Source organism: Oncorhynchus mykiss, chromosome 26 (genome assembly GCF_013265735.2).
Source record: "Oncorhynchus mykiss isolate Arlee chromosome 26, USDA_OmykA_1.1, whole genome shotgun sequence".
Taxonomy (NCBI): Eukaryota; Metazoa; Chordata; class Actinopteri; order Salmoniformes; family Salmonidae; genus Oncorhynchus; species Oncorhynchus mykiss.
Genome location: NC_048590.1, coordinates 16,581,798 through 16,605,912, shown reverse-complemented (window position 1 = coordinate 16,605,912; position 24,115 = coordinate 16,581,798). Strand labels below are relative to the sequence as shown.

Here is a 24,115-nt window from a genome sequence, read left to right as displayed (position 1 = left end):
TCGTTATTAGGTTACCTTTTCTCCCCCTCTTTCCCCCAGCTGTTCCTTGTCTCCTCCTAACTACCTCGTCACCCCTTTTCCCACCTGTTCCCTTTTTCCCTCTGATTAGTCCTCTATATCTCTCTCTGTTTTTGTTTCTGTCTTTGTCGGATTCTTGTTTGTGTTGTTCATGCCTGAACCAGACTATCGTCATGTTTGCTGCAACCTTGTCCTGTCCTGTCGGAATCTGCCGGTCCATCTGAGCCTACGTTTGTTTTGTTATTAAAGAAGCTCTGTTTACGTTAAGTCGCTTTTGGGTCCTCATTCACGCACCGTAACAGAAGAATCCGACCAAGAATGGACCCAGCGACTTCGGATCCTCTCCACTCAGCCGTCGAGATCCAGGGAGCGATGCTAGGCAGACACGAGCAGGAATTGTCTGCTGCTCGACATGCCGTTGAGACCCTGGCCACCCAAGTCTCCAACCTCACAGAACAGGTTCACCATCTCCGCCTCGATCCACCGGCCACTTCCAGGGCTTTCGAATCTCCGGAGCCCAGAATCAATAACCCGCCGTGTTACTCTGGGGAGCCCACTGAATGCCGCTCGTTCCTCACCCAGTGTGATATTGTGTTTTCTCTCCAGCCCAACACTTACTCCAGGAGCACTGCTCGTGTCGCCTACGTCATATCTCTCCTTATTGGACGGGCTCGTGAGTGGGGCACAGCAATCTGGGAGGCAAGGGCTGAGTGTACTAACCAGTATCAGGACTTTAAGGAGGAGATGATACGGGTTTTTGATCGATCTGTTTTTGGGGAGGAGGCTTCCAGGGTCCTGTCCTCCCTATGTCAAGGTAATCGATCCATAACAGACTACTCTATTGAGTTTCGCACTCTTGCTGCCTCCAGTGGCTGGAACGAGCCGGCTTTGCTCGCTCGTTTTCTGGAGGGTCTCCGCGCAGAGGTAAAGGATGAGATTCTCTCCCGGGAGGTTCCTTCCAGCGTGGATTCCTTGATTGAACTCGCTATTCGCATTGAGCGACGGGTTGATCTTCGTCACCGAGCTCGTGGAAAGGAGCTCGCGTTCTCCGTTGCCCCCCTCTCCGCATCACTACCATCTTCCTCTGCCGGCTCGGGTGCTGAGCCTATGCAGCTGGGAGGTATCCGCATCTCGACTAAGGAGAGGGAACGGAGAATCACCAACCGCCTCTGTCTCTATTGCGGTTCTGCTGGTCATTTTGTCACTTCATGTCCAGTAAAAGCCAGAGCTCATCAGTAAGCGGAGGGCTACTGGTGAGCGCTACTACTCCTGTCTCTCCTTCAAGATCCTGCACTACCTTGTCGGTCCATCTACGCTGGACCGGTTCGTCAGCTTCCTGCAGTGCCTTAATAGACTCTGGGGCGGAGGGCTGTTTTATGGACGAGACCTGGGCTCGGGAACATGACATTCCTCTCAGACAGTTAAGGGAGTCCACGGCCTTGTTCGCCCTGGATGGTAGTCCTCTCCCCAGGATTCAGCGTGAGACGCTACCTTTAACCCTCACTGTTTCTGGTAATCATAGCGAAACCATTTCTTTTTTAATTTTTCGTTCACCTTTTACACCTGTTGTTTTGGGCCATCCCTGGCTAGTTTGTCATAATCCTTCCATTAATTGGTCTAGTAATTCTATCCTCTCCTGGAACGTCTCTTGTCATGTGAAATGTTTAATGTCTGCTATCCCTCCTGTTTCCTCTGTCTCTTCTTCACAGGAGGAGCCTGGTGATTTGACAGGGGTGCCGGAGGAATATCACGATCTGCGCACGGTGTTCAGTCGGTCCAGGGCCACCTCTCTTCCTCCACACCGGTCGTATGATTGTAGTATTGATCTCCTTCCGGGAACCACTCCCCCCCGGGGTAGACTATACTCTCTGTCGGCTCCCGAACGTAAGGCTCTCGAAGATTATTTGTCTGTAGCTCTTGCCGCCGGTACCATAGTCCCCTCCTCCTCTCCCGCCGGAGCGGGGTTTTTTTTGTTAAGAAGAAGGACGGGTCCCTGCGCCCCTGCATAGATTATCGAGGGCTGAATGACATAACAGTGAAGAATCGTTATCCGCTTCCTCTTATGTCTTCAGCCTTCGAGATCCTGCAGGGAGCCAGGTTTTTCACTAAGTTGGACCTTCGTAACGCTTACCATCTCGTGCGCATCAGGGAGGGGGACGAGTGGAAGACGGCGTTTAACACTCCGTTAGGGCACTTTGAATACCGGGTTCTTCCTTTCGGCCTCGCTAACGCTCCAGCTGTCTTTCAGGCATTAGTCAATGATGTCCTGAGAGACATGCTGAACATCTTTGTTTTCGTTTACCTTGACGATATCCTGATTTTTTCACCGTCACTCCAGATTCATGTTCAGCACGTTCAACGTGTCCTCCAGCGCCTTTTAGAGAATTGTCTTTTTGTGAAGGCTGAGAAGTGCTCTTTTCATGCCTCCTCCGTCACATTTCTCGGTTCTGTTATTTCCGCTGAAGGCATTAAGATGGATCCCGCTAAGGTCCAAGCTGTCATTGATTGGCCCGTCCCTAGGTCACGCGTCGAGCTGCAGCGCTTTCTCGGCTTCGCGAACTTCTATCGTCGTTTCATCCGTAATTTTGGTCAGGTGGCAGCCCCTCTCACAGCCCTTACTTCTGTCAAGACGTGCTTTAAGTGGTCCGTTTCCGCCCAGGGAGCTTTTGATCTCCTCAAGAATCGTTTTACATCCGCACCTATCCTTGTTACACCTGACGTCACTAGACAGTTCGTTGTCGAGGTTGACGCGTCAGAGGTGGGCGTGGGAGCCATTCTTTCTCAGCGCTCCCTCTCTGACGACAAGGTCCACCCTTGCGCGTATTTTTCTCATCGCCTGTCGCAGTCGGAACGTAACTATGATGTGGGAAACCGCGAACTGCTCGCCATCCGCTTAGCCCTAGGCGAATGGCGACAGTGGTTGGAGGGGGCGACCGTTCCTTTTGTCGTTTGGACTGACCATAGGAACCTTGAGTACATCCGTTCTGCCAAACGACTTAATGCGCGTCAGGCGCGCTGGGCGCTGTTTTTCGCTCGTTTCGAGTTCGTGATTTCTTATCGTCCGGGCTCTAAGAACACCAAGCCTGATGCTTTATCTCGTCTCTTCAGTTCTTCAGTAGCCTCCACTGACCCCGAGGGGATTCTCCCTGAGGGGCGTGTTGTCGGGTTGACTGTCTGGGGAATTGAGAGGCAGGTAAAGCAAGCACTCACTCAAACTCCGTCGCCGCGCGCTTGTCCTAGGAACCTTCTTTTCGTTCCCGTTCCTACTCGTCTGGCCGTTCTTCAGTGGGCTCACTCTGCCAAGTTAGCCGGTCACCCTGGCGTTCGGGGTACGCTTGCTTCCATTCGCCAGCGTTTTTGGTGGCCCACCCGGGAGCATGACACGCGTCGCTTCGTGGCTGCTTGTTCGGTCTGCGCGCAGACTAAGTCCGGTAACTCCCCTCCTGCCGGCCGTCTCAGGCCGCTTCCCATTCCCTCTCGACCGTGGTCTCACATCGCCTTAGATTTTGTCACCGGACTGCCTTCGTCAGCGGGGAAGACTGTTATTCTTACGGTTGTCGACAGGTTCTCTAAGGCGGCTCATTTTATTCCCCTTGCTAAGCTTCCTTCTGCTAAAGAGACGGCACAAATCATCATCGAGAATGTTTTCAGAATTCATGGCCTTCCGTCAGACGTCGTTTCGGACAGAGGTCCGCAATTCACGTCTCAATTTTGGAGGGAGTTTTGCCGTTTGATTGGGGCTTCCGTCAGTCTCTCTTCCGGCTTTCACCCCCAGTCTAACGGTCAAGCAGAACGGGCCAATCAGACTATTGGTCGCATCTTACGCAGTCTTTCTTTTCGCAACCCTGCGTCTTGGTCAGAACAGCTCCACTGGGCAGAATACGCCCACAACTCGCTTCCTTCGTCTGCGACCGGGCTATCTCCTTTTCAGAGTAGCCTCGGGTACCAGCCTCCGCTGTTCTCATCTCAGTTCGCCGAGTCCAGCGTTCCCTCCGCTCAGGCTTTTGTCCAACGTTGCGAGCGCACCTGGAAGAGGGTCAGGTCTGCACTTTGCCGTTATAGGGCGCAGACTGTGAGGGCTGCTAATAAGCGTAGAACTAAGAGTCCTAGATATTGTCGCGGTCAGAGAGTTTGGCTCTCCACTCAGAACCTTCCCCTTAAGACCGCTTCTCGCAAGTTGACCCCTCGGTTCATTGGTCCGTTCCGTATTTCTCAGATCATTAATCCTGTCACAGTTCGACTTCTTCTTCCGCGATATCTTCGTCGCGTCCACCCGGTCTTCCATGTCTCCTGTATCAAGCCCGTTCTTCGCGCCCCCGCTCGTCTTCCCCCCCCCCTCCCCATCCTTGTCGAGGGCGCACCCATCTACAGGGTCCGTAGGATTTTGGACATGCGTCCTCGGGGCCGTGGTCATCAGTACCTAGTAGATTGGGAGGGGTACGGTCCTGAGGAGAGGAGTTGGGTTCCCTCTCGGGACGTGCTGGACCGTGCGCTGATCGAGGATTTCCTCCGTTGCCGCCAGGTTTCCTCCTCGAGTGCGCCAGGAGGCGCTCGTGAGTGGGGGGGTACTGTCATGTTGTGTCTTGTTTCTGTCCTTTCCCTTCACCCTGTCTCCCTCTGCTGGTCGTTATTAGGTTACCTTTTCTCCCCCTCTTTCCCCCAGCTGTTCCTTGTCTCCTCCTAACTACCTCGTCACCCCTTTTCCCACCTGTTCCCTTTTTCCCTCTGATTAGTCCTCTATATCTCTCTCTGTTTTTGTTTCTGTCTTTGTCGGATTCTTGTTTGTGTTGTTCATGCCTGAACCAGACTATCGTCATGTTTGCTGCAACCTTGTCCTGTCCTGTCGGAATCTGCCGGTCCATCTGAGCCTACGTTTGTTTTGTTATTAAAGAAGCTCTGTTTACGTTAAGTCGCTTTTGGGTCCTCATTCACGCACCGTAACAGTAACATCATTTCAGGGTTTTTCTTTATTTTTCTTATTTTCAACTTATTTTCTAAAAGTAGTGAAGACATCAAAACTGTGAAATAACACATATGGAATCATGTAGTAACCAAAAAAGTGTTAAACAAATCAAAATATATTTTAGATTTTAGATTCTTCAAAGTAGCCACCCTTTGCCTTGATGACAGCGTTGCGCACTCCTGGCATTCTCTCAACCAGCTTCAAGAGGTAGTCACCTGGAATTATTTAAATTAACTGGTGTGCCTTCTTAAAAGTTAATTTGTGAAATGTATTTCCTCAATGCGTTTGAGACAATCAGCTGTGTTGTGACAAGGTAGGGTTGGCATACAGAAGATAGCCCTATTTGGTAAAAGACCAAGTCCCTATTATGGCAAGAACAGGTCAAATAAGCAAAGAAAAATGACAGTCCCTCATTACATTAAGACATGAAGATCAGTCAATCCGGGAAATGTCAAGAACTTTGAGCGTTTCTTCAAGTGCAGTCTCAAAAACCATCAGGCGTTATGATGAAACTGGCTCTCATGAGGACCGCCACAGGAAAGGAAGACCCAGAGTTACCTCTGCTGCAGAGGATAAGTTCATCAGAGTTACAAGCTTCAGAAATTGCAGCCCAAATAAATGCTTCACAGAGTTCAAGTAACAGACACATCTCAACATCAACTGTTCAGAGGAGACTGCGTGAATCAGGCCTTCATGGTCGAATTGCTGCAAAGAAACCACTACTAAAGGACACCAATAATAAGAAGAGACTTGCTTGGGCCAAGAAACATGAGACCAGTGGAAATCTGTCTTTTGGTCTGATTAGATTTTTGGTTCCAACCACCGTGTCTTTGTGAGATACAGAGTAGGGGAATGGATGATCTTTGCATGTGTGGTTTCCTTCCGTGAAGCATGGAGGAGGAGGTGTGATTGTGGTCTCATTGTGAGGAGGAAGACTCAAGAACGGGGCCATGCAAGCACCAGGGAACCTATGGAATAAGTCAACTGGTCAAGAGGATTTATCAACAACTCCAAGGAGTTTTGAGGAACATTTGATATAATTACTTATGATCATTATGAACTTCAACAACGGAGCACCAGCATGCTAGCTAGCAAGTGAACTAGCTTTCCAGGCCGTTGATTGGGACAGAAACGTTACAGCTAATAGCATTAGCAGCTAGCTAAGTAAGTCATCATCACAACTGTTAGTCAGCTAGCCTATTATCTATTTAGTGTTCAGTATAACCTACATGTTGTTGAACGTTTATCTAGCTTCTATAAACTAAAATCGTATTTTACAACTAAGTTACGTTTACAACGTTCGTGTGATAACTTTGTCTGGTGGTAGCTGGCTAGCTAACTTGTCTTATGTTGCTATGACAACAATTATGTTACTAGAGAAGTCAACTATCGTCGCTGAATTATTTTGCAAGTTAGTTCTCCATGTTCTTGCTACGTTAAGGCTTAATCATTCAGTCAATTGAGCATTTCTTGCCGTTCTTATATCTCCATTGTGTCAGTTAATGCAAGATATTTAGGCAATGGAGTGAGACATTCAGGGGTATTGAGAGGGTTTTAGGGATAGACACCGCTGCGTTCAGTCACGGTTCTAACATTGAGTGGAGAGGGCAGACTGTTGTGTCCTAACTTGTCATGGAGGGGAGGGATTCTTCATTTAAATGGTTTTGATACATTTTGCAGGGTAATTGAGGTGGAATGACAATCTGATGGGTATTGTGATTTTATATACAGTTGAAGTCGGAAGTTCACATACATCTTAGCCAAATACATTTAAACTCAGTTTCACAATTCCTGACATTTAATCCTTGTAAAAATTCCCCGTCTTAGGTCAGTTAGGATCACCACTTTATTTTAAGAATGTGAAATGTCAGAATAATAGTAGAGAGAATGATTTGTTTCAGATTTCATTTCTTTCATCACATTCCCAGTGGGTCAGAAATTTACATACACTCAATTAGTATTTGGTAGCATTGCCTTTAAATTGTTTAACTTGGGTCAAACATTTTGGGTAGCCTTCCACAAGCTTCCCACAATATGTTGGGTGGATTTTGCTCCATTCCTCCTGACAGAGCTGGTGTAACTGAGACCAGTTTGTAGGCCTCCTTGCTCACACACGCTTTTTCAGTTCTGCCCATACATTTTCTATAGGGTTGAGGTCAGGGCTTTGTGATGGCCACTCCAATACCTTGACTTTGATGTCCTTAAGCCATTTTGCCACAACTTTGGAAGTATGCTTAGGGTCATTGTCCATTTGGAAGACCCATTTGCAACCAAGATTTATCTTCTTGACAGATGTCTTGACATGTTGCTTCAATATATCCACATATTTTTCCTCCCTCATGAAGCCATCTATTTTGTGAAGTGCACCAGTCCCCCCTGCAGCAAAGCACCTCCACGACATGCTGCCACCCCCGTGCTTCACGGTTGGGATGGTATTCTTACGCTTGTAAGCCTGGTCATTATGGCCAAACAGTTATATTGTTGTTTCATCAGACCAGAGGACATTTCTCCAAAAAGTAGAATCTTTGTCCCGATGTGCAGTTGCAAACCGTAGTCTGGTTTTTTTATTGCGGTTTTGGAGCAGTGGCTTCTTCCTTGCTGAGCGGCCTTTCAGGTTATGTCGATACTGTGGATATAGATACTTTTGTACCTGTTTCCTCCAGCATCTTCACAAGGTCCTTTGCTGTTGTTCTGGGATTGATTTGCACTTTTCGCACCAAAGTACGTTCATCTCTAGGAGACAGAATGCATCTCCTTCCTGAGCGGTATGACGGCTGCGTGGTCCCATGGTGTTGATACTTGAAGTACTATTGTTTGTACAGATGAATGTGGTACCTTCAGGCATTTGGAAATTGCTCCCAAGGATGAACCAGACTTGTGGAGGTCTACAATTCATTTTCTTAGGTCTTGGCTGAATTATTTTTGATTTTCTCATGATGTCAAGCAAATAGGCACTGAGTTTGAAGGTAGGCCTTGACATACACCCACAGGTAAACCTCCAATTGATTAAAATTATGTCAATTAGCCTATCAGAAGCTTCTAAAGCCATAACATCATTTTCTGGAATTTTCGAGGCTGTTTAAAGGCACAGTCAACTTAGTGTACGTAAACTTCTGACCCACTGGAATTGTGACACAGGGAATTATAAGTTAAATAATCTGTCTGTAAACAATTGTTGGAAAAAATAATTGTGTCATGCACGAAGTAGATGTCCAAACTGACATGCCAAAACTATAGTTTGTTAACAAGAAATTTGTGGAGTGGTTGAAAAACGAGTTTTAATGACTCTAACCTAAGTTTATGTAAATTTCCGACTTCAACTGTATATTTGGATTTGTTTAACACTTTATTACACTACATGATTCTGTATGTGTTATTTCATAGTTTTGATATCTTCACTATTATTCTACAATGTAGAAAATATAAAAAATAAAGAAAAACCCTGGAATGAGTAGGTGTGTCCAAACATTTGACTGGTACTGTACGTATATCGTGCATACGGAAAGTATTTAGACCTCTTGACCTTTCCCACATTTTGTTAAGTCACAGCCTTATTCTAAAATGGATTAAAACCTTTTTCTTCTCGTCAACCAACCTACTCACAATAACAAAGCAAAAACAGGTTTATAGTCATTTTTGTTAATAAAATAAATAAACAAAATGAAATGTCACATTTACATAAGTATCCAGACCCTTTACTCAGTACTTTGTTGACGCACCTTTGCCAGTGATTACAGCATCAAGTCTTCTTTTGTATGATGCTACAAGCTTGGCACACCTGTATTTGGGTAGTTTCTCCCAGTCCGGGCTCTGGCTAAGCCACTTAAGGACATTCATAGACTTGTCCTGAAGCCACTCCTGCGTTGTCTTGGCTGTGTGCTCAGGGTCGAAGTCCTAAGGTGAACCTTCGGCCCAGTCTGAGGTCCTGGGTGCTCTGTAGCAGGTTTTCATCAAGGAGCTCTCTGTACTTTGCACGTTCATCTTTGCTTTGATCCTGACTAGTCTCCTAATCCCTGCTGCTGAAAAACATCCCCTTAGCATGATGCTGCCACTACCATGCTACAATGTAGGGATGGTGCCAGGTTTCCTCCAGACATGACGCTTGGCATTCAGGCATAATCGTTCAATCTTGGTTTCATCCGACCAGAGAATCTTATTTCTCATGGTCTGAGAGTCTTTAGGTGCCAAACTCCAAGCGGGCTGTCATGTACATTTTACTGAGGAGTGGCTTCTGTCTGGCCAGTCTACCATAAAGGCCTGATTGATGAAGTGCTGCAGAGATGGTTGTCCTTCTTGAAGGTTCTACCATATCCACAGAGGAACTCTAGAGCTCTGTCAGAGTGCCCATTGGGTTCTTGCTCACCTCCCTGACCAAGGCCCTTCTCCCCTGATTGCTCAGCCAGCTCTAGGAAGAGTCTTGGTGGTTCCAAACTTCTTCCACTTAAGAATGACGGAGGCCACTGTGTTCTTGGGGACCTTCAATGCTGCAGACATTTTTTGGTACCCTTCCCCAGATCTGTGCCTCGACACAATCCTGTCTCGGAACACTACAGACAATTCCTTCCATCTCATGGCTTGGTTTTTTCTCTGACATACACTGTCAACCGTGGGACCTTATATAGACAGATCTGTGCCTTTCCATGACTAATCAATTGAATTTAGCACAGGTGGACTCCAATCCAGTTGTAGAAACATCTCAAGGATGATCAATGGAAACAGGATGCACCTGAGCTCAATTTCGAGTCTCATAGCAAAGGGTCTGAATAGTTATGTAAATATGGTATTTTTATTTTTAATACATTTGCAAACATTTCTAAAAACCTGTTTTCGTTTTGTCATTATGGGGTATTGTGTGTAGATTTCTAAGGATTTGTATTATTTAATCCATTTTAGAATAAGGCTATAACATAACAAAATGTGGAAAAAGTCAATGGGTCTGAATACTTTCCGAAGTCACTGTATATATATAAATAATATCCATTAGAATATCAGTATACAGTTACCATAACATCAGGTTAACTTTGGCCTATATACTATTCTATTCGATAATGGAATTCTCTAAATGTAGGCATAAGTTAATTGCAAGTAGTCCGTTAGGTCAATATTTTGAAGACAGGTCCATATCTGCCTCTACGTCTCTCTGAAGCTGAATAGAGACACAGATTTGCTTTCCATTTTATATCATTTGTTATTCCCGTTTTATTCGTTTTTTTGCTTTGCATTAGCTTTGAGATGTTTATTAGGTGAGGTGCTCATCAGGTGCAGGATGCATGTGCCCCATGTCTTTCGATCTGGTTGCATGGTAGATGGTCAAATGATATCAATGGCATTTTGGAGGGTTACCTTTGATAGATGGCAACAGTTGCATTTGACCATCCCAGTGTTAGAAGTGGTGGTGGCTGAGGTGCGTAGTGACCCGCTCCATCCACTGGGGGATGATCGAGCTCTGCCTGCGCTGCGGCACATGCTCGGCTTGGACGAGGCACAACTCCTCAATAACACGCACAATGGGAAATTGGGGAGGTAGAGGCAACGGACAGATGTGTGATGCGCTTACTTAACCGTGGGCGATTTCACATATCAACATAAACTTTTATTTGCCCTCTCTCCGACGCAGCTTCTTTGACCAGGCTGAGCTATTGATACACGCTAGACCTGCGTTTTATATATATTTTTGCTGCCAGCACCGATGCAGCGGTGGATCTTTTTTTTCGGGAATGGGGATGATACTCAATAAATAGATCCTGTTGAATTGAGACAAGACAACGCCGAGACGCGTCCAAAAAGTGTAATCCCTCGAGTGCAATCGAACACAGATGTATAGGTGATATGTTCCCCGGTTGGATACGTCGAGGGATTTTAATATTCCCAAAACAAGATGCGAAATTGGGCAAACCAAGGAATTGCATCCTCACCTACAGCACATTTTGTAAGGTGCTGAGACGATTTCGTTCGGCCTTTATCATATGTAAGTGGAATGTCTAAATGAATGAAGGTGGGGCATTTTTTAAAACAGAGTGAACACAATTCCGTGCGTAATTTAAAGAATGTTTACACAGACAAATGTTGCAGTTATCATGTGTTGTCTTCTGTTGCCATGTTAGTTATTATTATTATTATTAGTATGATTAATTATTAATTCGTGTTATAAATATTGTCATTATAATTACTGTTATTATTAGACTTGTGTTTTCTGCTCTTAAGTTGGTGATGCGACGTCGGCTATAGTGCATGCATCGCCCAAACAGGGGACATGCATTTGAATACATACATTTGTAGGTTGTCTAATCGAACTGCTGTTTCTCCCTTGCAGCTGCTGAAGACGTCAGAGGAATAAAGTCATTCAGAATCACTGAAGGTGTACAGCACAAAAGGGCCGGTTTTCTCATCACCTAAAATGGCAACCAGGAGGGACCACGAAAAGGCAAAAATGCCGTATTTCTGCAAGTACTCACACTGGAGTTAAGCACCTGAGGGACAAATTAGGTGGTTTTGTGAATATATTGTCCAATATCTGGTGATATCTGGCCTACCCATCCACAGCCTATATTCACTTGGCTGTAATAATGATGTCATAAAATAAATGAGGAGTCAGTTGACAAAAATATATTCATGTGATTTTTGTCAACGACTTTGTGAACTATATTCCAAAAATGGATCTTTAATTACGCATTCTTAACTCACCTAAGACTCACTGAATAACAGGTGCCTGCTATCTGTCAAAGCAGGATCAACCAACCTGTGCGCCCTTTGCTACAATTTGCTACTTTCCATTGTCCTACACGAGTCGTCGCTAAAGGGATTATATCATTCACTCAGAACTGAATTTACACCCTTCTCAAAATGGAGTTTGCCATGATAGGTGCAGATAATGGGTGCAAAACTCGACTGCCTTACGGGTATGCTCGCGCACGGGAAAGGGAGCACGAAAGGGAGAGACAGGTACAGCAGGCAACAGCCGCTGCGGAAGGTGCAGCAAGTGGAGAGGGAGGGGAGTCCTCTGGCCATCTCCTTAACAACCACCAGCAGCATCAGTCTCGCACCGCCTCCTCATCAAATGCCAACAACAGTAGCGGCAGTACCGCCTCGCGCCCCTCCTCCTCGCAACAGCCACAGCAGCACTACCATGAGTCCGAGCAGCAGGTTCTCAGAGAAAGGAAAAAGCAACGCGGTGTAGGACGTTGGAGAAGGAGTCGCCAGACTCTCGGTGGGGATTTGCGCCACTCGGAGTTGGCGCTACTTGGATCAGAGGAGGATATGATAGAGGAGGACGAGGCGGAAGGCGGGGAAGAGGAGGACAGGGGAAGCAAGAGTTCCAGTTTTCTCTGTAATATGGATGATGAAGAGACTGTCTCACTCACAGACAGACGTCCCCAATCAGGATACGCAAATGTTTACAGTGAGTATGGGTGCAGCGAAAGAGTTGTTATTAATGTGTCCGGACTAAAGTTTGAAACTCAACTTAAGACTCTCACACAGTTTCCTGACACTCTTTTGGGAGACCCGGACAAACGAATCAGGTACTTCGACCCTCTAAGGAATGAATATTTTTTTGACAGGAACCGACCAAGCTTCGACGCTATTCTTTATTATTACCAGTCAGGGGGGCGATTGAAGAGACCCCAAAATGTACCTTTTGACATCTTTTCTGAGGAGGTGAAATTCTATGAACTCGGAGAGGAGGCAATACTGAAGTTTCGGGAGGATGAGGGTTTTGTCAAAGAGGAAGAGAAACCCTTACCAGAGGACGAGTTCAAACGCCAAGTTTGGCTTCTTTTTGAATACCCAGAGAGCTCACAACCTGCGAGAGGGATTGCAGTCGTGTCCGTTTTAGTCATCGTTATATCAATAGTCATTTTCTGTATGGAAACGTTGCCAGAGTTCAGGGACGAAAAAGAATACCTTAAACCACGAGACAATTCGACAGAACCTCATGGACAGACTCCTTTTAACGACCCTTTTTTCATTGTGGAGACGGTATGCATTATTTGGTTTTCATTTGAGATTATAGTGCGCTTCTTTGCAAGTCCAAGTAAAACGGATTTCTTTAAAAACATTATGAATACTATAGACATTGTATCGATTTTGCCTTATTTCATCACGCTCGGCACAGATCTTGCTCAACAGCAAGGCAAAGGGGACCAGGCAATGAGTTTTGCAATATTGAGAATAATCCGCCTTGTCAGAGTCTTTCGCATCTTCAAACTCTCCAGGCACTCCAAAGGACTGCAGATCCTCGGACATACCCTCCGCGCCAGTATGAGGGAACTAGCGCTTCTGATTTTCTTCCTCGTTATTGGTGTCATTTTGTTCTCAAGTGCAGTGTACTTCGCTGAGGCAGACGAACCCGCGTCTCAATTCACAAGTATTCCCGACGCTTTTTGGTGGGCTGTCGTCACTATGACCACGGTCGGATATGGAGACATGAAACCAATTACTGTCGGTGGCAAGATAGTGGGCTCGCTCTGTGCCATAGCGGGTGTGTTAACCATAGCTCTTCCAGTGCCCGTCATTGTATCCAACTTCAATTACTTCTACCACAGGGAGACTGATAATGAAGCAGACCCTCCACCGGTTGTTGAAGCCCCACCACCTGTCTGCCCCTATTTCCCCAACTTTCTTAAAAAATTCAAAGGGTCCCCCTCGGGCTCTTCGCTGGGTGATAAAGCGGAGTACATGGAGATGGAAGAGGGGGTAACGGAGTCGCTGTGTGGGGTGGATACAAGCCTGAGTAAAGGAAACGGGACAGACATTGGCAGGAAAAACAGTACAAGTTCAAAGTCACAACAAACTGACGTGTGATGACAAAAACAACAAACATTATTCTCGTGAAGAAAGATATGCTGTCATATCACACACACATAGGTGGTCCGACTCACACAAGTGCGCACTTGCGCGCATGCACACACACACACTTTATATATAGCTAGACCTTGGGAAGCTCAAACATGGTGTTTTATTCTGCTTAGAGGAATATAGGCCTACGGATTTATAACTATTATGACCAATGTAATCCGAATATCAGATACAGGCTACCTATCTGGGCCAAATGAAATTGAATATATTTAAGGGACAGGCTAATGCATATGCACTTTATCAGTTTAATTTGCCAATAATGGAAGGGGAGATGTAGTTATTGTTTTGCTGTTATGCGATAAAGTCAAAGTTTATAGTAGGCCTAGTTTGCACTATTGTAAAAGCTTGTTTGAGACGCTGACTTTCAAGAGAGATAGACTTGGAAGTTATTGCTCCACACTGGCTGTCACGAGAGGTCCTGCACGGATAACTTGCGTGACTACAACTCCGTCCCTTTAAAACCACCTCAAACTAACTGACAATATCCCTTTACACGGACGTTGACTGAAGCTTATTTGGGGGAAAAAATGACTGTCATAATGGAAACTTTGGGTTTGTGAACTTAATCTCTTATTCGTTGGACAGTGCACATTTCTCTAAAATGAGAAAGGAAGGTCTGTTGGTCATCCCAGAAAGCACCAAGATCTCCAGCAGGCGGTTGTTTTCCAAGGTATGTTCACCTTTTAAATACAATCCCCATGTGATGTGGTTTTCTGTATACGAGCTTAATACACACACACACACACACACACACACACACACACACACACACACACACACACACACACACACACACACACACTGATGTCACCGTACACATCATGCGACTGGAACCATTCGGAGACATTCCAAATGAATTGATGAAAGGCTTAGTTGCTTGCTGCATGTTTTTGAATCAGGTCAGGTACTGTCACACTACACCCACATTTCTAGAAGGATATACATACATTTCGAACTACATTCAATGATGCAACAATCCAAAAAGTAAGATATGCGCGTGCGCAAAGGGATAACGTGATGCACTTTTTTCATTGACGGTAGTGATGCCATTAAATATGAATAGACTAGGCCAACTGTATCAAAACAAACGATGATGTGCTGCACGGGCCACTACTAGCCTGCTGATAGCATTCATTTAATCTGTCCCCCGAAACTACTTGGTTGTACAGCCCCAATACAAACACACACTCTTGATGTTGACAGCATTGATACTTTTGCGGCCCTGAGATTCTGCCTAATATAATAATAAAATATTTCAAATTGAGTTGTACAAAGCAGTATTTGTATATTCTCTGCACTCAGAGCTCTGTGTCTTTATCCAGAAAACCTGTCATCGCCTGTCAGACAAACACATTCACTGGTATTCATTGTTCTTTTGAAACGGTACATCCAGACACACAAAGCGGCTGGCTCAATGTGTTTTGTTACTGCATCAATACACTGTAATTAGTTACGTTAAAAAGTTGCTGTGGAGCAAATACTCATCAAAAAGGTTAACGGCATCTGTGTGCCGTTTCCCCAGCATGGCATCAACGCCTTCAATTTAAACTTGTTTTACGTGAATCGTGCAGTCATAATGGTTACGCTACCCGACTTATGACAACGAAATGGTAAGCCTGTGTCGGCTACGGATACTGTTTGCCATCAAGTTTGGTTAAAAAGGGGTTGGGACATCACAGGGCAATGTTAAGTCAGATGTCAAAAGTTTACATTATTATGAGTGTGTTTGACCTCTGATGTCATGTGCAAGACAGTCTTTGCAGTGTCAATTGTTACCATACACTCACCACATATGATGAGTAGGATAAATTAGTGTAAGATTTTCTGATTTTCATGGGGTTTCCTCATCTCCAGGCATCAATTCAAAGGATTCAGTGTTCATTTGGATGGCTGTTGCTATATGCGACCTTTGGTGACCCTGGCAAGTCAGATCTGATCAAAAAGATAAAAACACTTCACTTCGCACAAAGTTATCTCTCCCTTTTATGTTTTATTCCATTGGGAATAACAGGTACAAACTTTGCTCTGATTCAAAAACGTAGTAAATGTATGTTTGGGCCTTCTCTAGTACAGTTTATGTTATACAGTATAATACAATATAAACTCAGCAAAAAATAAATGTCCTCTCACTGTCAACTGTGTTTTTTTTCAGCAAACTTAACATGTGTAAATATTTGTATGAACATTACAAAATGTCAACAACTGAGACAAAAACTGAACAAGTTCCACAGACATGTGACTAACAGAAATGGAATAATATGTCCCTGAACAAAGGGGGGGGGGGGGGGGGGGGGGGGGGGGGGTCAAAATCAAAAGTAACAGTCAGTATCTGTTGTGGCCACCAGCTGCATTAAGTACTGCAGTGCATCTCCTCCTCATGGACTGCACCAGATTTGCCAGTTCTTGCTGTGAGACGTTAACCCACTCTTCCACCAAGGCACCTGAAAGTTCCTGGACATTTCTGGGGGGAATGGCCCAAGCCCTCACCCTCCGATCCAACAAGTTCCAGACGTGCTCAATAGGATTGTGATCCGGGCTCTTCACTGGCCATGGCAGAACACTGACATTCCTGTCTTTGCAGGAAATCTCTCACAGAACGAGCAGTATGGCTGGTGGCATTGTCATGCTGAAGGGTCATGTCAGGAAGGGTACCACATGAGGGAGGAAGATGTCTTCCCTGTAACGCACAGCGTTGAGATTGCCTGCAATGACAACAAGCTCAGTCCGATGACACACCGCCCCAAACCATGATGGACCCTCCACCTCCAAACTGATCCCGCTCCAGAGTACAGGCCTCGGCGTAACTCTCATTCCTTAGACTATAAACGCGAATCCGACCATCACCCCCGGTGAGACAAAACCGCGACAAAAGCACTTTTTGCCAGTGGCTGGTCCAGCGTTGGTGGACCTGCCTTACAACAGGCCTACAAGCCCTCAGTCCAGCATCTCAGCCTATTGCGTACAGTCTGAGCACTGATGGAGGGATTGTGCGTTCCTGGTGTAACTCGTGCAGTTGTTGTTGCCATCCTGTACCTGTCTCGCAGGTGTGATGTTCGGATGTACCGATCCTGTGCAGCTGTTGTTACACGTGGTCTGACACTGCGAGGACGATCAGCTGTCCGTCCTGTCTCCCTATGCGCTGTCTTAGGCGTCTCACAGTACGGACATTGCAATTTATTGCCCTGGCCACATCTGCAGTCCCCATGCCTCCTTGTAGCATGCCTAAGGCATGTTTACGCAGATGAGCAGGGACCCTGGGCATCTTTCTTTTGGTGTTTTCCAGAGTCAGTAGAAAGGCCTCTTTAGTGTCCTAAGTTTTCATAACTGTGACCTTAATTGCCTACCGTTTGTAAGCTGTTAGTGTCTTAACGACCATTCCACAGGTGCATGTTCATTAATTGTTTATGGTTCATTGAACAAGCATGGGAAACAGTGTTTAAACCCTTTACAATGAAGATCTATGAAGTTATTTGGATTTTTACGAATGATCTTTGAAAGACAAGGTCCTGCAAAAGGGAAGTTTATTTTTTTGCTGAGTTTAATAAATGCCATTTAGCAGATGCTTTTATCCAAAGCAATGTACAATGCCTTGCAAAAGTATTCAGACCCCTTGGATTTCTTTGTGTTACAAAGTGGGATTAAAATGGATTTAATCAACAACAACAAAAAATGTACACTCTACACAAAATACTCTGGAATGTCAAAGTGGAAGAACAATCATAACTTTATTTAAGATGAATGAAACATGTGTAAATACAATATAGTCATTGCATAAGCATTCAGCTCCCTGAGTCCATACTGTACATGTTAGAAACGCCTTTGGTAGCAATTACAGCTGTGAGCCTTCTTGGGTAAGTCTTTAAGAGTTTTACACACCTGGATTGTGCAATATTGGCCTATTATTCTTTAAACAATTCTCCAAGCTCTGTCAAATTGTTGGGGATCATGGCTAGGCAGCCATTTTCAAGTCTTGCCATAGTATTTCAAGCAGATTTAGGTCAAAATTGTAACTTGGCGACTTAGGAACATTCACTGTCTTCTTGGTAAGCAACTTCAGTTTAGATTTGGCCTTGTGTTGTGGGCTGTTGTCCTGCTGAAATGTGCCTGGTGTAAAGCAGACTGAAGCAGGTTTGCTCTAGGGTTTTGCCTGTGCTTAGCACTGTCCTGTTTCTTTTTACTCCCCAGCATTTGCCGATGTCAAGCATACCCATACCATGATCCAGCCACCACCTTGCTTGAAAATAAGGAAACAGTTACTCAGTGATGCGTTGGATTTGCCCCAAACATAGCGCTTCTCATTTAACCTTTATTTAACTAGGCAAGTCAGTTAAGAACAAATTCTTTGTTACAACGACCCCGGCCAAACCCTAAAGACGCTGGGCCAATTGTGCGCCGCCCTATGGGACTCCCAATCACGGCCGGTTGTGATACAGCCCAGGATCAAACCAGGGTCTGTAGTGACACCTCTAGTACTGAGATGCAGTGCCTTAGGCTGCTGCGCCACTCGGGAGCCCAGTGTTTTCCTTTGCCTTTTTCAGTATTGTTTATGGCCTTGTTGCAAAGAAGATACATATTTTGGAATTTTTATTTGGTATTTTTGTGTTCTTCTTTTCTCTCTGCTGATCCATCCTCAGTCCTCTCCCATGACAGCCATTGAACTCTGTAGCAGTTTTAAAATCACAAATGGACTCATGGCAACATCCCTGACAAGTTTCCTTCCTGTGCTGCAGCTCAGTTCAGAAGGATGACTGTATCTTTGAGGTGTTTGGGTGGTTTAATATACAGTATAATCCATAACATAACTTTTAACTTTTACCATGCTTAAAAATATATCAAATATCTGATTTGTTATTGTTAATTAATTACCAATACCTGCCCCTTTTTTATGAAGCTTTCGAAAACCTCCCTGTTCTTTGTAGTTGAATCTGTGCTTGAAATGCAATACTTGACTGAGGGACCTTACAGATGTTGTATGTATGTGAGGAAGGGTTAGTCAATTAAAAATCATGTCAACCCCTATTATTTAAAAGTTATTTAGTCCATGTAACTTTATTATGATTTGTTAAGCCTAATGTTACTCCTGAACGAATTCAGGCTTGCCTAAACAAAGGGGCTGAATACTTACAGTGGGGGATTTTTTATGAATTTATTTGCAAATGATGGTGGAAAATAAGTATTTGGTCAATAACAAAAGTTTATCTCAATACTTTGTTATATACCCTTTGTTGGCAATGACAGAGGTCAAACATTTTCTGTAAGTCTTCACAAGGTTTTCACACACTGGTATTTTGGCCCATTCCTCCATGCAGATCTCCTCTAGAGCAGTGATGTTTTGGGGCTGTTTTGGTCCCTTTGCAGAAAAATAGCCCAAAAGCATGGCGGCGTAGTGTGTTACTGATAGTAGGCTTTGTTACTTTGGTCCCAGCTCTCTGCAGGTCATTCACTAGGTCCCCCCGTGTGGTTCTGGGATTTTTGCTCACCGTTCTTGTGATCATTTTGACCCCACGGGGTGAGATCTTGCGTGGAGCCCCAGATCGAGGGAGATTATCAGTGGTCTTGTATGTCTTCCATTTCCTAATAATTGCTCCCACAGTTGATTTCTTCAAACCAAGCTGCTTACCTATTGCAGATTCAGTCTTCCCAGCCTGGTGCAGGTCTACAATTTTGTTTCTGGTGTCCTTTGACAGCTCTTTGGTCTTGGCCATAGTGGAGTTTGGAGTGTGACTGTTTGAGGTTGTGGACAGGTGACTTTTATACTGATAAAAAGTTCAAACAGGTGCCATTAATACAGGTAACGAGTGGAGGACAGAGGAGACTCTTAAAGAAGGTCTGAGAGCCAGAAATCTTGCTTGTTTGTAGGTGACCAAATACTTATTTTCCACCATAATTTGCAAATTAATTAATTAAAAATCCTACAATGTGATTTCTGGACTTTTTTTTCTCATTTTGTCTGTCATAGTTGAAGTGTACCTATGATGAAAATTACAGGCCTTTCTCGTCTTTTTAAGTGGGAGAACTTGCACAATTGGTGGCTGACTAAATACTTTTTTGCCCCACTGTATGCACTATTTTTAACAATTTTTAGTTATTGACTAATTTATAGATTTTTTTGCATTTATCTTCCGCTTTGACAATACATAGTATTTTGTGTGTATTGTTGACAAAAACAAATTACTAAAAAAATCTATTTTAATCGCACTTTGTAACACAATAAAATGTGAAGAAATCCAAGGGGCCTGAAATCTTTTATTTGGTCATACATTTTACGTACGGATGGTACCAGGAATCAAACCCACTAACCTGGTGTTGCAAGCATCATGCTCAACCAGTTGAGCTACAGAGAACTCTTTGGACATGTGCAGTATGTCTGGGCCTCCGTCTGACATATTTATAGACGATGCTATGTCGTATTGCATTGCAATTCCAAGTTACACAAATATTGCGTGCGCATGGAAACTGAAAGGCTAATCTGTATGGAAACAATCCTACTGTAGTTCTCAATTGCAGAAGAGATTGACTAATGTACACATGGGAGCTTTAGGAGACTAACCTCTGTGTAAATGGAACTACCCCCCTCGAGGTTTCAATGTTGAAGTCACATAGTATGCCTCCATTGAAAGATAACAACCCAAGTCTTTGTTAACAACACAAAATCTCACGGCGGATCTTTCCAATGAGCTGAATTCATCTGACAATGCGCACAGGAGTCGATTATGTTACCTCATTCTAGACGTGTAGATAATTGTGCTAGTCACACATATGCTTTAGTGTAGGGTTCCAGGGTTTCCTGACTCACACGTATGGCGATAACGGTTGTCGCGTGATGTTACAGTGTAATGACAGTAGTTACACTCTTATTACAGACTATTGAAAAAGCATGATTTATGGCAAGGTGACGTAAAATGCTACCAAGTCTTTGTAGACTACGAGTCTTTGTCGTTGTGAGTCTTTGTAGTCTTAATTGAGCGGAGCTCGGAAGTGTGTATATAGTCCACAGAATTGACTCAAGTTTGGAGTCACACATGTAACTGGGGCAGGAGGAACTGAAATCCTGGCACACCGCTGGACAGGTAAGCACTTCCCAGAGATGTCACATGGAGTCTTACTCAGACTGGGTTGTCCCTCGGGGTGCAAGCGAAGGCCCTGCAGAGATGCAGTGGTAGTGTATTAACAAGCTCGAGATTTAATCCAACGCAACAGCTGCTCAACCGTGAAACTTTTTCTTCCTGACGACGCGGGCTGGTGACTGGAAGGCTAGCGGCCTGCTGGTAAACTTTAGTGGCTCCAGATGTGTCATCAGCTGTGGGAGTCTTGAACGGAGCGCTGAGATAAGCAATGAATGAGTAAGCGGAGTTTCGCTGGTTGTCGTAAACACCTAACGATCAACATCATATGAGCTGAACAGTGTAAACTACTCATGTAGTGTTCAAATGCAAGATTGATTGCGCAGGGTTGAACAATCTGGTCAAGTAACAAGGCAAAAAGGTAAAGTAGATGGAGTTTTGAATAGTAGTTGATATCACGAAGGCCTATAGATAATGCAACAAGGTTATTTGTGTAATCCAACCACGAAATGACAAATTATGTGAAGAAGGTAAACCACTTAATTCATTTGTTTTTCCATGATTCGATCCTAAGTAAAATCATGGTTTACAATTCGATTAAAAGCACACGTTGTGCATTGGATACCATATGATGAAATGTAATGAGCAACGTGATCATGTTCCTAGTCGGGGATATATGTAATCGAGCACACTAATTCTTCACTCGTGACTAATTAAGGCCACCCCCAATGGACGTTGAAACAATCAACCCTGGATGAGCTGTGATACGTGATCAGAGCCTCCCTCTGTATCGATCAGCTTATGTAAACTTAAGCCTGCATTCCCAAAATCAAAGCAGTGGCATCTCTAGTCCAGGTGGAGCCAAAATGGCTGCCAGAAATGAAGACCCAGTAGAAATGAAGACCCATTCTCCCACTCCCTCTCTGTGCTCTCCTGCTTTGGAGTGACTGGAAGCTTTTACGTGGAGTGATTAATGCTAGCTCTCCAGGGCCCTGGGTGTATCGGTGCATGTGTGCTGTACACAAGGAGCCAGCCTACAGGGGCCTCCACTCACTGTTGATGACTCAGAAGGCAGCCCGGAGGACTACAAAGACCAAGATCCCCCGCATAAAGTGCATGGGAGTTGCTGTTCAGTAAAAATGATGAACATTCTGATAAATGAAAGAGTACCCTTATTTTTATAGTGCTTGACATGCCACGTGGTTTTGTTCAACTATATGGTTAGGTCAAGGGAAGCAAGCAGAATCATATTTTCTCAAAGTGAAATGATTCAAACCAGGAAACACTTTACATCATGAAGGTATGCTTTGTAAAGTGTTTGTAAAGTGGTTTATAGACTATGTATTTTACGTTTATAGGTGGTTTATAATAAATAGCTATACTCGTTCTTTGAAATTGCGATTGACAAATTGTGAGACTAATATTAGTTATACCTGCTTATTATTATCTATAGATGAATAATGAACAGTCCATAAGATACTTATAATCCCATTATAAACCCTTTATAAAGAATGCTTAAATGTAGTGTTACCCAAAATCAATTGGCCGTTTTCAAGAAAAAGTTGAAACTCATGGTTGTAATTGGTCTAGGACAGAGTCAAAGGGAGCTGTTTTTAAACCAACCGAGATACGTATTTACAGAAATACTGCTGAGGGGTGGAGAATGCTGTTGTTTACTTTATATTGCTGACGTCATAACATCCATAATTGAACGATTTATTCACTTCGTGAGTCCCTCATGGCTTCGTCTGATAACATAGACATCGTCGTTACCCTCGACCATAAATGTTTGGGATATATTTTCCTAAGGATCCGTCGTGGGAACCTTTGCTTTACTATTATCCTTGTCTTTGATTTGATAAAAAACTCATGTTACACAAATGTACCAGTAAGCCCTTGAATGGTCAAATATCATTGGTTTTTGGATTCCTCACAGAGGTTTTGATGGAGACTTGCAGATATGCCCCCTGGCAAAAAACATGCTACTTCTCTTTAAAAGTAACAGTCAGTGCTGAAGGGCTTTGTATGTCTTTTCATTTGATTTGGACCAGATCCACAGAATTCTTTTGGGAGGGCTTTCACTTTTTTTCGGTGGATTACGCAGGAAACAACAAAGTTCTCTTTTAGGATTTTGTTTTACTTCTCAAACAGTGAGTCCTTTTCTCCCTCAAGCCAAATCTGGGTTTTTATACAGTCATGGGTTTCTGTTCTTTCGTCAGCTGGCCCGTTAAAACACTGCTCGGCAGTGATGGAAAATTCCCTCTCCATTTTTATAAATAACAACTGGTTTATTCATTTTCTTCCGTAATCCTTTTTACCCATACTTGGGAAACAACTCTGCTGCACCTGCAGGTGGAAAGATAATGATTGAAGATGGATCTCTAGTGTAAATGATCATACAGCAATTACATTTATCTAGCAATGATGTGAGACAAAGTATTCTTTCTTTCTTCTTTATTGTTGCTTTATAAAGGGATCTTCAATCCTTAATTCCAGATAACGTAGCAGTTTTTTTTATTGTATACTTGGAAGCTGGTTGTACTGCAGTTAGTTGAAGTGTATTGATGTTCATGGTTTTATCAATACGTTCAAACCATTTGACATCGATTAACTGATCACATCTAGTCTACTGTACTTTTCACTGCAAGTCAACAAATACTGAAGATGCACAGAGTACTCTTTGGGTTGGTATCCTGGACACAGATTTTTAGTCCAGAACTAAGCTTAATCTATGTCCTACGTAGAATTAGACCTACTCTTTCAATGTTCCAAAAGTTACAGAACATCTACATTTAACAACATTACTGAGCTGTAAAGAAATGATCAAATGTGCAATATCCGGAACAAAGTGGCTAAAGTGCTGTTCATTAACAATTATCCCACTCTAGGTCACCAAAGGATTCTCCATTCTTCACATTCTCCACTTAAAAACGGTCAAATTTCCTCCCCGCAGCCTATTACGCTTAGTCTACTAAACAGCGAGCATTTGTTGTTTACTGCTATTGTTTAGGAGATTAAAAATAGTATGGCCAAATACCTTTGTTGTACGGCACATCTGAGGGGATATTGGCCGCCTTGTGAGATAAAATAAAATATTCCAGCGTTTGCCTTATCATTAGTAATCTCACTGTTTGCCTTGGTGAGTTTCCAGTGAGTTAATTGGGGTTTTGTGCCCTCCCTTGAGTGCCGGCTCAAAAATTGCACGTTTGAGGCT

General features: G+C 44.0%; 1 protein-coding gene across 2 annotated transcripts in view; it reads left to right on the top strand.

Annotated features, from left to right (window-relative positions):
• Positions 1–10,498: 10,498 nt before the first annotated feature.
• LOC110506296 (potassium voltage-gated channel subfamily A member 1-like) overlaps positions 10,499–24,115 on the top strand; it is a 38,137-nt gene continuing 24,520 nt past the window's right edge. The window contains exons 1-2 of one of the 2 annotated variants that reach the window (XR_002470945.2): positions 10,499–10,949; positions 11,295–14,507. Coding sequence is in view for 1 of the 2 variants with exons in the window: in XM_021585762.2 (XP_021441437.1) it covers positions 11,825–13,783 (1,959 nt within the window). In the remaining variant the exon portion in view is untranslated. Of the gene's footprint in view, positions 10,950–11,294; positions 15,107–24,115 lie in introns of those variants that run through there. The other variant, XM_021585762.2, reaches the window with a different exon arrangement.